We start from the raw sequence: 17,555 nt of genomic DNA, 5'->3' as shown, positions 1-17,555 counted from the left end.
CCAGACCTTAATCCCATAGAAAACTTATAGAGCGAGCTAAAGCTCCGAGTTGCCAGCGACAGCCTCAAAATCTTAATGAGTTAGAGATGATCTGCAAAAAGGAGTGGACCAAAAGTCCTCCTGACGTGTGCTCAAACCTCATCATCAACTACAAAAAACATCTGACTGCTGTGCTGCCAACAAGGGTTTTACCACCACGTATTAAGTCTTGTTTGCCAGAGGGATCAAATACTTATTTCTCTCTGCAAAATGCAAATAAATTTATATAATTTATGATTTTCTGGATTTCATTTTTGATATTCTATCTCTCACTGTTAAAATTAACCTACCCTTAACATTATAGACTGTTCATATCTTTGTTAGTGGGCAAACTTACAAAATCAGCAAGGGATCAAATAATTAGTTCCTTCACTGTACCTCAAGATACATCACAATCAAAGACTTGGGGTTAAGGAGCTCTGTAGAGTTTAGGCTTAGTGGAACCTTGGAAATCAATGGCAGCATACCTCAAGGTACATTATACTCAAAGAAGTTAGGGAGGACATGGGGTTAATGAGCTCTGTAGCGTTCTTTGTCAGGGTCTTCTATATGAGAACTACGGTCACACAATCAACTAAAATTGCACAGGCAATTCAACTTGCTATGATTTTTTTATATTTTTTAACTTTATTGTCCAACCTGTTGGAATTGTATGGCTGCTATTTTCGTTTAATACTCTTCTGAATTCTATGATACAATTAAAAAGTTCATTTTCATCTTTTCCACTTAAAGCTACTCCTGTTCTGATGCCTGCAAGTTCCCCTGTGCGCTCTGTAATGTGGACTCTATTGGGTGGGACATATGACAACTGCAGCTAATCACTGGCTGAGGTGGTGTTTCACTGTGGCTGTAGTGGTCACATTTAGGCAAAGCAAAATGTATAGAGTCCTACAGGGAACCTGGGAAGCATCAGAACAGGAGAGTCAGTAAGGAGAGTAATTATTGGAATCAAAGGTGCTCTAAAAATTAATAATCATAAATAATTTGCATGGCACTGGTCTTAACGACCATTAGGTTACAGAGAGTTAAAGTGTTACAACCTCAAGCATTTGGCTAATACAGTGCCTTGTGAAAGTATTCGGCCCCTTTGGATTTTTCAACCTTTTCTCACATTTCAGGCTTCAAATAATGATAAAAAAAATTAAATTTTATAGTGAAGAATCAAGAACAAGTGGAACACAATTGTGAAGATCAACAAAATGTATTGCTTATTTTAAACTTTTATAAAAAATAAATAACTGAAAAGTGGGGTTTGCAATATTATTCGTCCCCTTTAAGTTAGTACTTTGCAGAACCACCTTTTGCTGCGATTACAGCTGCAAGTCGCTTGGGGTATGTGTCTATCAGTTTTGCACATCGAGAGATTGAAATTCTTGCCCATTCTTCCTTGGCAAACAGCTGGAGCTGAGTGAGGTTGGATGGAGAGCGTTTGTGAACAGCAGTTTTCAGCTCTTTCCACAGATTCTCGATTGGATTCAGGTCTGGACTTTGACTTGGCCATTCTAACACCTGGATACGTTTATTTGTGAACCATTCCATTGTACATTTTCCTTTATGTTTGGGATCATTGTCTTGTTGGAAAACACATCTCCGTCCCAGTCCCAGGTCTTTTGCAGACTCCAACAGGTTTTCTTCAAGAATGGTCCTGTATTTTGCTCCATCCATCTTCCCATCAATTTTAACAATCTTCCCTATCCCTGCTGAAGCAAAGCAGTCACAAACCATGATGCTGCCACCACCATGTTTGACAGTGGGGATGGTGTGTTCAGGGTGATGAGCTGTGTTGCTTTTATGCCAAACATATCGTTTGGCATTGGGCCCAAAAAGTTCGATTTTGGTTTCACCAGAGCACCTTCTTCCACAAGTTTGGTATGTCTCCCAGGTGGCTTGTGGAAAACTTTAATTGACACTTTTTATGGATATCTTTGAGAAATGGCTTTCTTCTTGCCACTCTTCCATAAAGGCCAGATTTGTGCAGTGTACGACTGATTGTTGTCCTATTCTATGGACAGACTCTCCCACCTCAGCTGTAGATCTCTGCAGTTCATTAAAGGTACCGTCACACTAAGCAACTTACCAGCGATCCCAACAACGATAGGGATCGCTGGTAAGTTGCTAGGAGGTTGCTGGTGAGCTGTCACACTGCGACGCTCCAGCGATCCCACCAGCAACCTGACCTGGCAGGGATCGCTGGAGCGTGGCTACACGAGTTGCTGGTGAGCTCACCAGCAACCAGTGACCAGCTCCCAGCGCCGCGTGGAAGATGCTGCGCTTGGTAACTAAGGAAAATATCAGTAACCAACCCGATATTTACCTTGGTTACCACCGCACGGAGCTACACGTGCAGAGAGCAGGGAGCAGCGCACACTGAGCGCTGGCTCCTTGCTCTCCTAGCTACAGCACACATCGGGTTAATTACCCGATGTGTGCTGCAGCTACATGTGCACAGAGCAGGGAGCAGCGCACAATGCTTAGCGCTGGCTCCCTGCTCTCCTAGCTACAGCACACATGGGGTTAATTACCCGATGTGTGCTGCAGCTAAATGTGCACAGAGCAGGGAGCAGCGCACAATGCTTAGCACTGGCTCCCTGCTCTCCTACTTACAGCACACATCAGGTTAATTAACCCGATGTGTCCTGCAGCTAGCTACATGTGCACAGAGCAGGAGCCGGCAGCACAGGCAGTGAGAGCGGCGGAGGCTGGTATCGAAGGTAAATATCGGGTAACCAAGGACAGGGCTTCTTGGTTACCCGATGTTTACATTGGTTACCAGCCTCTGCAGAAGCCGGCTCCTGCTACCTGCACATTTAGTTGTTGCTGTCTCGCTGTCACACACAGCGATGTGTGCTTCACAGCAGGACAGCAACAACTAAAAAATGGCCCAGGACATTCAGCAACAACCAACGACCTCACAGCAGGGGCCAGGTTGTTGCTGGATGTCACACACAGCAACATCGCTAGCAACGTCACAAAAGTTGTTCGTTAGCAGCGATGTTGCTAGCGATGTTGCTTAGTGTGACGGGGCCTTAAGAGTGATCATTGGCTTCTTGGCTGCATCTCTGATCAGTCTTCTCCTTGTTTGAGATGAAATTTTTGAAGATGGCCGGGTCTTGGTAGATTTGCAGCTGTATGATACTCCTTCCATTTCAATATGATCACTTGCACAGTGCTTCTTGGGATGTTTAAAGTTGTGGAAATCTTTTTGTAACCAAATCCAGCTTTAAACTTCTCCACAACAGTATCACAGACCTGCCTGTTGTGTTCCTTGGTCTTTATGATGCTCTCTGTGCTTTAAACAGAACACTGAGACTATCACAGAGCAGGTGCATTTATATAGAGACTTGATTACACATAGGTGGCTTATATTTATCATCATCAGTCATTTAGGACAACATTGGATCTTTCAGAGATCCTCAATGAACTTCTGGAGTGAGTTTGCTGCACTGAAAGTAAAGGGGACGAATAATATTGCATGTCCCAATTTTCAGTTTATTCTTTTTTACAAAAGTTTAAAATAAGCAATACATTTTGTTCAACTTCACAATTGTGTCCCACTTGTTGTTGATTCTTCATCAGAACATTAAAATTTGTATCTTTATGTTTGAAGCCTGAAATGTGGGAAAAGGTTGAAAAATTCAAGGGGGCTGAATATTTTCTCAAGGCACTGTATAAAGAGAATGGCAGAGTATTATAGAAGTTAACAAGAAGTGTATATTTTGTAGACTTTCGGGTTGAAGTCTAGAAGGTCTCGCACGGTAAAGTAAGAAGCAATGTAGGTTATAGTATCCAACAGCTTGGTACGGTTATTCACACACGTTGAGTCCTCGATTTGCTCAAGTCCTGACCTATTGCTGCTTTGATGCACTAAAATATTGTGTGTAATCTATCTGCTGTGTGCAAGGAAGAAGTGCCAGTAACATGTTATCACACCTGCTGGACTCTACAATGGCTCTTGCTGTATCTCTGTGCGAATTTTCCCATCTACTGTACATGACAACTGAGAAAGATATGGATTTTACAGGAATTTTAGTCAATAAATGTTTTCATTTAGTAAGCTGAAGAAGACATGAGCACATCATAAAATTGTATGCGGGGTTTAATAACTAGATAACATGAAAACAGCTCTTAACATGAGCATACATATAATTTCTGCAGTTTTGTAGATGGATCTGAGAGGTAATATTGTTTGATCATTATCTTAAAAGGAACCTGTCATCAGAAATTTAGCTATAAACCTAAAAGTTTCCCCCTCTGCAGCTCCTGGGCTGCATTCTAGGAAGCTTCCTATAGTTTTTGTGGCCCCTTTTATTCCAAAATAAATACTTTATAAACTTGTACCTTTTCGTATACAAATTTCTTAAATCTTCCATGGGGGCGGGCTGCCTGATGTACGTTGCTGTCCTCCTGCCGATTTACGCCGCCCTCGAAAGCTGAATTTCAAACCTAAGGACACCGCCCCTGGGCGCCCGTGGTCCCGCGCATGCGCTGTGCTACTGTAGCGGTGCCGTGCACTGCGTGCACGTGTGACCGCTGGTGATGCTTTGTGCGGGCACCGACTGCTCCGTCCGCTCCTCCCATCTATTTCCTGCTGCTGAGCAGGATGGGAAGGAGGTGACGTCCGGTCATCTGGCCAGCGAGCGTTTGCGCAGAACGCTGGAGGAATAGGCGAAAGTGCGGTCACGAGATTATGGGCGGCACTTGCTGATGACACTCACAGCGCCGCCCATAACCTCGTGCCCGCGCAAAGCGTCACTAGCGGTCACACGTGCACGCAGTGCACGGCACCGCTACAGTAGCACAGCGCATGCGCGGGACCACGGGTGCCCAGGGGCGGCGTCCTAAGATTTGAAATTCAGCGTTCGGGGGCGGCGTAAATCGGCAGAAGGACAGCAACGTACATCAAGCAGCCCGCCCCATGGAAGATTTAAGAAATTTGCATACGAAAAGGTACAAGTTTATAAAATTTATAAAGTATTTATTTTGGAATAAAAGGGGCCACAAAAACTATAGGAAGCTTCCTAGAATGCAGCCCAGGAGCTGCAGAGGGGGAAACTTTTAGGTTTTTAGCTAAATTTCTGATGACAGGTTCACTTTAAATATGTTATGTAATATGCAGTTAATAGACTATATAACTATATTTTACAGCATTAAATAGGATTTCCAGTTATAGATATTCTTATCCTTATTTATAAAATTCCTTTAAATTCCCTTTTTTATGCCTTACCATTATTGCTAGGTTAGGGTTTCTTCAGCCCACTAGGGGAAATGATTCCTCTATACAGGACAACTCTGGTGTTACCATTTCACATGCAGACACATAATCAATAAGGTCAAAGATTGCCTCTAAAGTCAGGTCTGATTAGGTTGTCTTCTGACAGTCTTCTGGGGCCCATCATTGTGGCAGAGCCAAGGCCCACTGATCCGCTGGTGGGTCAGTCTCACCCCGCTCATCGTGGACCATGAAGGTTTTCTGGTAAAATGTATTCTCACTGTAGACTAATGAATATTAGCTTTCATTCCAGAATCAGTGCCCCTCTTCGTCCTGGTCTGGGTCTTGTATTATACTACAACTCAACCCAATTCACTTATTGTGTCTGAAATAACACCTCATTTTTGGACAAAAATAAAAATCTCTTTTTAAAATGTTATGCAATCTAATATTTCCTTTTAATTCAATATCCATCACTTATTAAACAAAAATGATTCAGCATGAGAGCAGTGAAGCAGAAATATACATAATATACAGTACATAGCATACGAACTTTACCAGCTGTCATCAGTAGAGATGGGTGGACCCGTGGAAGTTTGGCTCGGTGGGTACAGCTGGACTTTTCAAAGTTTGGTTTAGGACCCGGATTTGACCTGAACCCCAATGGAAGTCACTAATTTGGAAGTAATTCTTGCAATTTTCACTGTTGCCACTGGAGATTTTTTTTTTACTAAGAACCTTTTTTTTTAAAAAAAAACAGTTATCAGCAGGCTCTGTATCATCGGAGGAAGGATTACAAGTGCATCTCAATAAATTAGAATATCATCAAAAAGGTAATTTATTCTAGTAATTCAATACAAAAAGGGAAATGCATATATTATATAGTCATTAGAGACAGAGTGATCTATAACAGAAATAAATAGATTACTCTGTGTGTAATGACTCTATATAATATGTGTTTCCTTTTTGTATTGAATTACTGAAATAAATTAACTTTTCGATGATATTCTAATTTATTGAGATGTACTTGTACAATGACTAATAACTCCTGTAAACACCACTGATAACACAGGATCCACGAATCACAGTGTCTGACCCTGCTGCAACTCAATTCAAAATTACCTTTGCACACACTCATTAATTGCTTGAATTCAAAAGATTAATGTACATGTGCATTTCCTGAAATAGAAGGAAATTGAGTTTAAAATATAGGGTATGTGATATAGTTAGCACTAGTGGTGTCCAAAAAAAGCGAAAAAAAAATAAATAAAGAAAACATTCACTTTTTCATGGCTCTATTTCTGGCTGCCACCTACAGTTTTATCCATATAGATTGTGTTGCCATATATTATAAGAATTTCACAGTCTTAGGTTACGGTACCGTTCAAACTAACAATTACTATTGTGCATCTCGTGGGGAGAGGATATCAGGGCTTAAAATAACTTTCAGTATAGTTAGATTTTAGGGATTTTCTTAAAGGGGACTTGTCGCTTTAAATGATCAGCCCCGCCATGATGCATGAGCACCTGTGCTTGGTGTGAACCGTCATCCAGTGCACATAGAGTTTAGGTCCAGTCACACTAAGCAACTTACCAGCGATCCCAACAACGATAGGGATCGCTGGTAAGTTGCTAGGAGGTTGCTGGTGAGATGTCACACTGCGACGCTCCAGCGATCCCACCAGCAACCTGACCTGGCAGGGATCGCTGGAGCGTGGCTACACGAGTTGCTGGTGAGCTCACCAGCAACCAGTGAACAGCCCCCAGCGCCGCGTGGAAGATGCTGCGCTTGGTAACTAAGGTAAATATCGGATAACCAACCCGATATTTACCTTGGTTACCAGCGCACGGAGCTACACGTGCAGAGAACAGGGAGCAGCGCACACTGAGCGCTGGCTCCCTGCTCTCCTAGTTACAGCACACATCGGGTTAATTACCCGATGTGTGCTGCAGCTAAATGTGCACAGAGCAGGGAGCAGCGCACAATGCTTAGCGCTGGCTCCCTGCTCTCCTAGCTACAGCACACATCGGGTTAATTAACCCGATGTGTCCTGCAGCTACATGTGCACAGAGCAGGAGCCGGCACTGACAGTGAGAGCGGCGGAGGCTGGTAACAAAGGTAAATATTGGGTAACCAAGGACAGGGCTTCTTGGTTACCCGATGTTTACATTGGTTACCAGCCTCCGCAGAAGCCGGCTCCTGCTGCCTGCACATTTAGTTGTTGCTGTCTCGCTGTCACACACAGCGATGTGTGCTTCACAGCGGGACAGCAACAACTAAAAAATGGCCCAGGACATTCAGCAACAACCAACGACCTCACAGCAGGGGCCAGGTTGTTGCTGGATGTCACACACAGCAACATCGCTAGCAACATCGCTGCTACGTCACAAAAGTTGTTCGTTAGCAGCGATGTTGCTAGTGATGTTGCTTAGTGTGACGGAGCCTTTTCTTTAACTCATTTGCAGTTGTTACACTGTTTTGTTTGTTGTTTTTGGTATTTTTGTGAAAACCCCTTTAAAGAATTCTTTGTGGCTTTAAACATTTCTCCTGTTGTAGTTATTCTTAAACCGTCACCACATTATCCATTAAGGTATCTAATTTAGACCCTTTCTTCCCCCTTTGTTTCATTTTACTTGAATCTAAACACGGTTTTTGCCACATTGTACTCTAAAATAAGTGACAAAATGACATATAATTTATAGGGAGGTTTTACAACAGGGCTGAATGCTGGCGACTGGAAGCCATCACAAAAATACAGTTCTTACATGGCAGGGGTGTGCTTAATTTATCTGAACTGCAATGGGCTTCAAGTAGATACCGTACCAATGTTCACGCTAAAATGAGACCTAAAAGTATAATTGAACTGCGCTGACCCTGAGAACAGCACAATAATAACTTTCAACACGTGTCATTTCTTTCCTTTTTTTCGGCCGATTTTAAAGCTGTGAACTGGATGATATTTCCCTGGCCAAATTTAGTGTTATAAAGCAATATTGAATTGAGAACACTATCAGGCCTTAGGAGTTACTATGTCATTTTAAAGGTGAAAACTGTTAAAGCTTGCCAAGTATAGAAGCAAAAGTACATTACGATGGTTATTTCTGGATTTTGTGGACCTATCTATTGTCTTTACTATGTAATAATACCGTACTTTATGTAAAATCCGTGTTTCTACCGATACAAGTAATGGGGTATAAATCTGTACTAAGAAAATAAGAACATTCTCCTAAGTGGAAAAACGTATTGGATTTGTGTAACCCAGTCACACAATCATTTCTCAAAAGCCAATTTGTGCATTAATCAGGATAACGCTCTAAGGCTACATTTATTTATATGTTGCCCAATGGTGTAGTCATGTAGCATGCAAATAAGCAACAAGAATGATTTGTGGTTTAAAATTGATCTTAACTCTTGAATAGAGATGGTCAAACTCACAGATGTTTTGATTCGACGGGTCCGGCCAGAAGTAAAAAAAAAAAAAAGTCCGGTATGGGACCAGACTTGACCCGAATAGAGATGAGTGAACATGAGGTTCGATGTAGAGTGTTTGGCTTCGACAATCGACTTCCAAAAAGCAAAGTTCAAGTTTGAAGTTTGAGTAGTTTACGAGCGCAAACCACTCAAGTGAGCAGCGCTGTGCTTGGGTATGAGTGATGCTCAGCCCTGTGCGAGCCGCCTGCAGTGTTTGATGAGCTCATACTGGGGGTAAAATCAGCGTGATCAGATGTAGTGTGCACACACACACACACACAAATTTAAAAACCCTGCCCAACCTCCTCTGGAAGTGGTCTGCTTATGGCTGGCAGCATGTGGGTGGAGCCACAAACTGCCCAAATACTGACTTTAAACTTTTTAAGACTCGGCTGTACCTGCCGAACCAAACTTCAAAGGTTCGCTCATCTCTAGATCCAAACACCGAACCCCATACAAGTCTAAGGGACCCAAACTTTAGTGTTATAAAATGGTGTTAGAAAGAGCTAGGGGGCTGCAAAAGGTGTTTCCACATGGCTGTCACACTGCTTCCTGGTCCGGTCATTAAATCTCATGAATATTCACTGCTTCCCCTGCCCGCCTTCTGTGATTACATCTGTGATTGGCTGCAGTCAGACTTCCGACATGCCAGTGTCTCTAATTGATTGACCTTACAATAGCTGTCTGGGTCCCTCAAGTGGAATTAAAAAATAAATAATTGGAAAAAATAGTGTAGGGTCCTCGAACTTTGATATGCAGTGCAGAGAAAGCAGACAGCTTGGCTGTGTATCAGAATACAAGGGACCCCATGTGGCTTTTTAAAAATTACTTAAATAATTAAAAAAAACAATGTGGGGTCCTTCCCAATTTTGATACCTAGCCAAGATAAAGCAGATACTGTAGCTGGCGGCTGGTATTTTCAGGCTGAGAGACCCATGGTTATTGGGCCACTCCAGCTAAAAAATAGCAGTCCGTAGCTGCCCCAGAACTGGTGCATCCATTCGATTCTCCAATCCTGGCGCTTACCCGGCTCATCCCGATTGCCCTTGAGTGGGGGTAATTGCAGTAATATAAGGGGTTAAGGACAGCTGTTATTTGTCAAAAAATCACACCTGCCACAAAGCCCTGGATTAGTAATAGAAGGGGTCTATAAGTCCCCCATTATGAATTGTGTAAGTAAAAAGGAATAAACACAAAACAAAAAAAAAACAAACACAAAATAAAAAGAAAAAATAACAAAAAACCCTATTTCTCCAATTAATTAACTCTCAAAACACCTTTGCAGGTCCAACGTAATCCTCACCACAATGTTCCATGATAATCCTAGCTCTGCTACATTTTGAAGTCAGAGTGTGTGGTCACTTTAAAAACTATGACAGATCACTATAGGCTGCAGGACACACTGACAGAGCCACAGCTGTGAGAGCAGTAACATCAGTAAGTTCCGCTGAGGTCACAGCTATCAGTTCTCAAAAAACCCCAGCTGTGACCTCAGGTGAACTCACCTGAGGTGATTTCATTGGACTCAAGTCCGGCAATCCAGCATTGAGTTCAATGGTCCAGGATTACAAGATTATTGACTTCAATCGTGCTGGATACCTGATTAACCGACATCTTTAAAATCAATAATTAGGTAATCCAACAGCATTGAACTAAATTTTGGATTACTGAAGTGCACACAGGCTCCAGCAATCCAGGAATGAGTTCAATGAGTTCACCTAAGGTAAGTTCACCTGATGCTGTAACTGGAGTACCGAGGGAATCCCAGTTGTGACATCAGTTGAACTCATTGAATTCCATGCCAGGTTACCATATTGGGCTATGTGCGCACATTAAGTACTTGGTTGCAGACATTTCTGCACCAAATCTGCATCTCCTGGCAGAAAAATGCACCAAAAATTCATTTGTGAACAAAGGAATGATCTAGCTTCATGTTTTCATAAAAACACAGCTTTAATGAAAAACTTTTTTAAAATACAAAGAATATTTTTCTTGTAATAAAGATAAGCCACAAAAGTATACCATCTCTGAGTCAGAAAAAATCCAAAGGTTCTTTAAACCGCACACCAGACGTGTTTCACCAAGGTCTAAGAGCCATGTGCTCGAAATGTGTCTGGTGTGCGGTTTAAAGAACCTTTGGATGGTATATATATATCAGACTCAGTGATGGTATACTTTTGTGGCTTATCTTTATTACAAGAAAAATATTCTTTGTATTTTAAAAAAGTTTTTCATTAAAGCTGTGTTTTTATGGAAACGTGAAGCTGGATCATTCCTTTGCTCCCCTGTGTCTCAGACGCTGAACAGCAGCGGGATTTCCTGCTTCAACACCACCAGGAGTGCGGACATCTTGGGGTGAGCTGGATATTTGTTTCTTTGCACTCACCAAAAACATTGCATTTTTGGTCAGTTTTTCTGCCAGGAGATGCAGATTTGGTGTAGAAATTTCTGCAACCAAATACTCAATATGCGCCCACAGCCTAATCTGGTAATACAGCATTGATTTCGGTGAGTTCACCTGAGGTCACAGCTGGGGGTACCATGGGAATCGGTAGCTGTGACCTCCAGTTAACTCACTGATCTCACCACTGTCACAGCTGCTGCTCCGTCAGTGTGTCCCACAATCCGCAGTGATTGGGCATATTTTCTAATGTGACCGTGCACTGTAATCTCAGGCTGTAGCAGAGCCGGAATCATTAATGTCATGGTATGGATTACGTCGGACCTTCAGGGGTGTTTTGGAGGTTAATAAATTGGAGAAAGAGGGTGTTTTTAAAAATAAATAATACAGGATTTTTCTTTGTTTTTTATTTCTTTTTAATTTCACAGCTAGTAATAGGCGGGGTCTTATAGACCCTCTACCCATTACTAACCTCAGGCTTGATGACAGCTGTCATTTTTTGATAAATCACAGCTGTCATTTACCCCTTATAATACCCCAATTGCCACCACTACAGTGCAATTGGGATGAGAGGGGTAAAGCATCAGGATTGGTGCATCTAATGTATGCACCAATTGTGGTGCAGCTGGGGGCTATTTTTAGGTTTGGGAGGACCCAATAATTATGCGCTTACCCAGCCTGACAATACCAGCCCCCAGGTGTCTGCTTTATCTTGGCTGGGTATGAAAATGGGGCGATGTCACAACATTTTTTTAAATTATTTATTTAAATTATTTTAAAAAAGCAACATGGGGTCCCTTGTATTTTGATACATAGCCAAGATAACGCACATAGCTGGGGGCTCCAGCCTCCAGCTGTCAGCTTTATCTGTGCTATGTATAAAAATATGTGGGATCCTACCCCATTTTTTTAAAAAATGTTCTTTTTTACACTCTATTTCGAAAACCCAAACAGCTAGTGTAAGGGCAACTAATCACAGATGCCAGTACACCGGAAGTCTGTCTTCAACCAATCACAGCCACTGTCACAGAAGGTGGTTGAGAAAAGCAGTGACTAGTCATGAGATTTAATGAGCGGGCCCAAAGCAGTGTGACAGCCGTGCAGACACTTGGTAAGTATAACTGCTTTAATCCCCATTTAGATTCCTTTTTATTTATTTATTAATTTTTTTAATCCTGGTGGCCAGACCCGAACAATAGCACTGACTTACTTGAAAAGCCCGTTTTTGGGGTCCGTGCATGGACACGAGGAAATATGGGAAAAAGGCAGTTGAATTTTAACATCTCAATCCTTCTGTTCTCAGTGAGATAAACTGTTCACAGAGGTATCTGGCAGTGGCAGCTTCACCACCTCCTACTGACAACAGATGCTCAACAAAGCTGAATGTCTATGTCTATGTTTATAAAGGGGTTGCAAGAAAAAGCTATCAGCCAACAGCTTTCCAATACATATAAACAGCCAAAGTTGTTAACATATCATTATTTAAAGCTTTGATTTTCTAAGCACTTCCAGTCAATTACATAGTTAACATGCTGGTTGCCTACAGCCACCATTACCTGGAGTATAGAAGTTTACTGTGTCTTTTTTATTCATAGAACTTAAAGTGAATTTGTCACCAGTTTTTTGCATTCCCATCTGAAAGCAGCATAATGTAGAGGCAGAGACCTATTTCAGTGAGGTATCACTTACTGGGTTGCTTGCAGCAGTTTTGATAAAATCACTGTTCTGTATAACCCTGCCCACACCACTGATTGGCAGCTGTCTGCAGAAAACTGTCAATCAGTAGTAAGGTGAGGGGGTATTCAGAGCTCATTAGTATAGAGGACTACATGACTGGAATCAGGGTCTCTGTCTTTACAGCATCTTGTTCTAAGATTACGTGGCAAAAGCTTTGCAAAATATTCCTATTAATGTTGTTTAGTTTAATCTCTTTAGCTACCTTTGTAGTGGTTGCAAGTCTAAGTGATAACATGCAAAAATTGGTCCTAAGTGATAATGAAGTGTATTTCTGAAATGATCACTCACAGTTGCAGATATCTTGTAATAACAAAAGAATTTATATTATTTAAAAATTCTTATGAATGTCATCCAACCCTTTCCGTAGTAGAAAGATGAAGTTATAGTATAAAAAGAGTGTCCACAACTTTAACATTGATGGCCTATCATTAGGATAGGTAATAAATGTCTGATCGGTCGGGGTCTGACACCCAGCACACCGATCGATCAGCTGTTCTCTGTGCTGCAGCAGCAGCATTCGGCCAGAAATGCTCAGTTCCAGAGTACCATCTTCTCATAGTGGCTGCAGCTGGTTACTGCACAGCCACCACCCATTTATATCAAGAGGAGTCAGCTGTGCACGACCACTATCAGAAGACAGGACAGCTCTGGAACTGAGCATTTCCGGCTGCTTGAAAAGACCAAAGTATATACCTAAGTAAATGTCAACATGGAAGAGCATCATAGAAAAGGAGAAAATGTAAGTCTTTCATTAAGACCCAATGGTGTTTAAAACTGCAAATAGAAGATCCACCAACATTCCTTTTGTAACACCCTCCTATCCAAGTCCCCTCCTCTGATATTGGGCCGAATGACCTCCAAGACAACAAAAGAGATAGACCTCATATTACCATGATGATATTCCCAGACATGATGAACGAAGGGTATATCCCTCTTATGTTTTATATCTCCCAAATGCTCTCCCTCTTGTCTGCATAACTCTTTTGTTGTCTTGCCCACGTAATTTAGGGGGGTTTGGCAGGTGGCCATGTTCACTACCCTACTTACAATTGGCAAAATCACGAATGATATATTGCTTCCCAGTGCTCACACTTTGGAAGGTTTTAGTTGTCAAAATCCAGCTGCAATATTTGCAGTAACCACAACAGAAACATCCGCTGGGTTTTCTATCCAGCCATGTGCCTGGTGCAGTGGGTCTTGAACAAAGGCTGTGTACAAGCTGATCTCTCATCGAGCCAGTACGTCTGAAAGTAATCAAGGTGTGAGTAGAAATAACATCACGTATGTCTGGATGGGCAAGAAGGATACCCCAGTGTCTTTGTAAGATATTTAAATTCTGTCAGATTGACAGTCAAAAGTGCCTATAATTCTGATTAGTTCCTCTAACTTCTCTTTTACTTTAGGTTGAAGGAGAGACTCTCTGGTTTTTCCAAGAGCATTGTTAAAGGCACCCCGTAAGACATCATCTGGGTATCCCCTCTGTCGAAACCTATTTCTGAGGTCCCTAGATTGTCTGAATAAATCCTGTTCATTAGAGCAATTTCTTTTCTTGCGCAAATATTGCCCCTTAGGGATACCCCTCCTGAGCGGGACAGGATGAAAACTGTCCCACCTCAGGAGGCTATTGGTCATACTAGGTTTTCTAAAAGTCCTGTAGGAAAGGTGTCCCTGCTTATCCACCATAAAGAAAATGTCCACGAAAGAAAGAGAAATGTCGTGGATTTCACTGGTAAACATGAGGCCTATTTCGTTGGTATTACTACTCCTCACAAAACATTGGATATCATCCTTAGTGCCTGACCAGATAATAAAAATATCTCCCCCAAAAGTGAATCAATGAGGTCCACCAGAGGGAGTCATCGGCAAAAATGACACTTTCCTCCTAACTAACTAACCTAGGAGAAAAAGGTTGCCACACTCAACCACCAGCACCAACAATAACTGATTGGCCGTCGATGTTAAAGTAATGGACAAACCTCTTTAAGTTTAGGGTCACATGACCATATGTTCACTCTTCTGAGAAATTCGGATTGAGTATGTTAATCACATTCTGATCAGACTTTGATCAGAGTTTGATCATAGTTTTGATCCGATTTTCTTGGATGTGGAGATGTTAAAAAATTCTCCATCTTCTCCATTCTGCCAGCTTTTGAAATTCGGACCACTCTGGGATGTCATCCATTTAAAGTCCAATATTATTATTTATTATTATTATTTAACAGACCCATAGACTTGCATGGCCGAGTGCAGTCCAACTTACGAAAGTAAATGATGCGTGCGGTTTTGTCAGACCTAAAATACGGTTGTATGACCCTAGCCTTACTATGACTAAAGGATAAGTGAAATCTAACCATAAACATTTGTTTATTACTACATAACCCATTGTTTTGGTTAATTACAGCTACCTCATCCCTGAACTCACAACTTCAACAACTTCAGCATCTACAGCAGCTTCATCAGCATCATCACCACCATCATCATCAAGGATCACAGCAGCAACAACAGCAACAGCCGCAGCAGCAAGTTACAGCTCAGCATCAGCAATCTCCCCAGCAATCATCTCAGCCCCATCCCTCACAGCCATCCCAACAGCAGCAAAATCAGCAACAGCAGCAAAACCAAACACCGAACAAAAGCCAGAACCAACCTGCTACAAGCCAGCAGCCCTGCAGCTCTCCCCAAAAGCCCAATCAATCACCAGGACATGGCCTTCCATCCCCAATGACCCCGCCAAACCCATTGCAGGTAAGCAAGCTAGTTTTCTACCTGAAATGGATGTTGAGGTTATATAAGCCCTAGTAGTGTTCAGATATTACTGTTACTATACTGTGACTGCACTAAATTACGGTACCTTATAGCTGTTATTTATCAGTTTTTATCAACATGACCATTGACAGAAAAAAATGCACAAAAGTTTATGGCTTAAGCTGGTGTCACACATAACGACGACGACAACGACGTCGCTGCTACGTCACCATTTTCTGTGACGTTGCAGCGACGTCCCGTCGCTGTCGCTGTGTGTAACATCCAGCAACGACCTGGCCCCTGCTGTGAGGTCGCCGGTCGTTGCTGAATGTCCAGCTTCATTTTTCGGTCGTCACTCTCCCGCTGTGACACACACATCGCTGTGTGTGACAGCGAGAGAGCGACGAAATGAAGCGATCAGGAGCCGGCACTGGCAGCTGCGGTAAGCTGTAACCAGCGTAAACATCGGGTAACCAAGGGAAGACCTTTCCCTAGTTACCCGATGTTTACGCTGGTTACCAGCCTCCGCTCTTGCTGCCAGTGCCGGCTCCTGCTCTGTGCACATGTGGCTGCAGTACGCATCGGGTAATTAACCCGATGTATACTGTAGCAAGGAGAGCAAGGAGCCAGCGCTAAGCAGTGCGCGCGGCTCCCTGCTCTCTGCACTGTGACATGTAGCTGCAGCACACATCGGGTTAATTAACCCGATGTGTACTGTACCTAGGAGAGCAAGGAGCCAGCGCTAAGCGCGGCTCCCTGCTCTCTGCACATGTAGCACAGCGACGTTATGATCGCTGCTTCTGCTGTGTTTGACAGCTAAGCAGCGATCATAACAGCGACTTACAAGGTCGCTGTTACGTCACCGCAAATGGTGACGTAACAGCGACGTCGTTGTCGCTGTCGCTTAGTGTGACACCAGCTTAAAAGTAAACCCTTAAGGTATCCATACAGATAAGAGCAAAGGAGATAGAACCTATTGACTTTGGTGGGACCCACAATCTCCCATGTGTTTTGGAGTCTCCTGACTTGAATAATCTGTTAGAAAAAGATCAATTGTTACTGATGACTTTCAACTTTAAGTCCTTTTGTTCTTGGGAAAATACAAAGCCATTTGAGGAAAATAGCCCCTCTTACCATTGAAAGCACATGCATGATCTGTCAAACCGAGTATGCATGTGTATTGGGGAGTCAGGTGGAATAACTGCATGGGCACCTTAAAGCCATCTAAGATAATACTAGCCTATAACGAATACATTTACAATAAATTTGGGGGAGTTTGCCTAAAAATATTTGTCTAATGACTTTGAGTTTAAGAGAACCTTCTAAACATGATGGATTTCTCGCACAATCTAATGATGATTCTAACTGAAGAACAAAAGACTGAACAGAAGAATATGGTGGAGGTTTATTAAATACTCAATATAGAAATGTCGTGATTGCTGTGATGTTTTTTTCAGCCTATGTATGCAAGGCAGTCTAGGCTTCATTAGATTCTCTCTGCACATACCATATATCATGTGTCAATGGCAACAATAACTCATTTACCCATAAAAAATCTATAAAGTTGTCACAGTAATAACCCTATTACTAGTAACATTATGTAGTGATATGTCTTGTTTAAAGACCGATGGAATACAATGTATGCACTTTTTCGGAAAATCTGTTCCTGAGATAGACCTCTTTATATTTGTGCACCTGCCTGATATCAAAGGAGATATAATAGTGAGAGTAATTTACATCCACTAAACAGCCCATAGTATGACAGACTGGGCAGTTCATAGTAATAATAATATATTCGTTATTTATACATTATCTATATGAATTTTGCCCATTGAAATTGCAACACCAAGAAGGAAAAGTCATAGACTGATGGAAATCACAAGATCGATAGACAAATTAATGATATGAAATGGTGAAAAAATGAAATAAAAATTTGGTAAAGATCTCAATTT

At 42.1% G+C, this 17,555-nt stretch overlaps 1 protein-coding gene across 4 annotated transcripts in view; it reads left to right on the top strand.

Annotated features, from left to right (window-relative positions):
- Positions 1–17,555, top strand: part of POU6F2 (POU class 6 homeobox 2) — a 722,749-nt gene that overhangs the window by 521,779 nt on the left and 183,415 nt on the right. For all 4 annotated transcript variants that reach the window (XM_075315111.1, XM_075315113.1, XM_075315110.1 and 1 more), the window contains exon 5: positions 15,260–15,603. In XM_075315111.1, the coding sequence (XP_075171226.1) occupies positions 15,260–15,603 (344 nt within the window). The remainder of the gene's footprint in view (positions 1–15,259; positions 15,604–17,555) is intronic.

Source organism: Anomaloglossus baeobatrachus, chromosome 6 (assembly GCF_048569485.1).
Source record: "Anomaloglossus baeobatrachus isolate aAnoBae1 chromosome 6, aAnoBae1.hap1, whole genome shotgun sequence".
NCBI lineage: Eukaryota > Metazoa > Chordata > Amphibia > Anura > Aromobatidae > Anomaloglossus > Anomaloglossus baeobatrachus.
The sequence above is the reverse complement of the archived record's forward strand: the minus strand, read 5'-3'. Positions and strand labels throughout refer to the sequence as shown.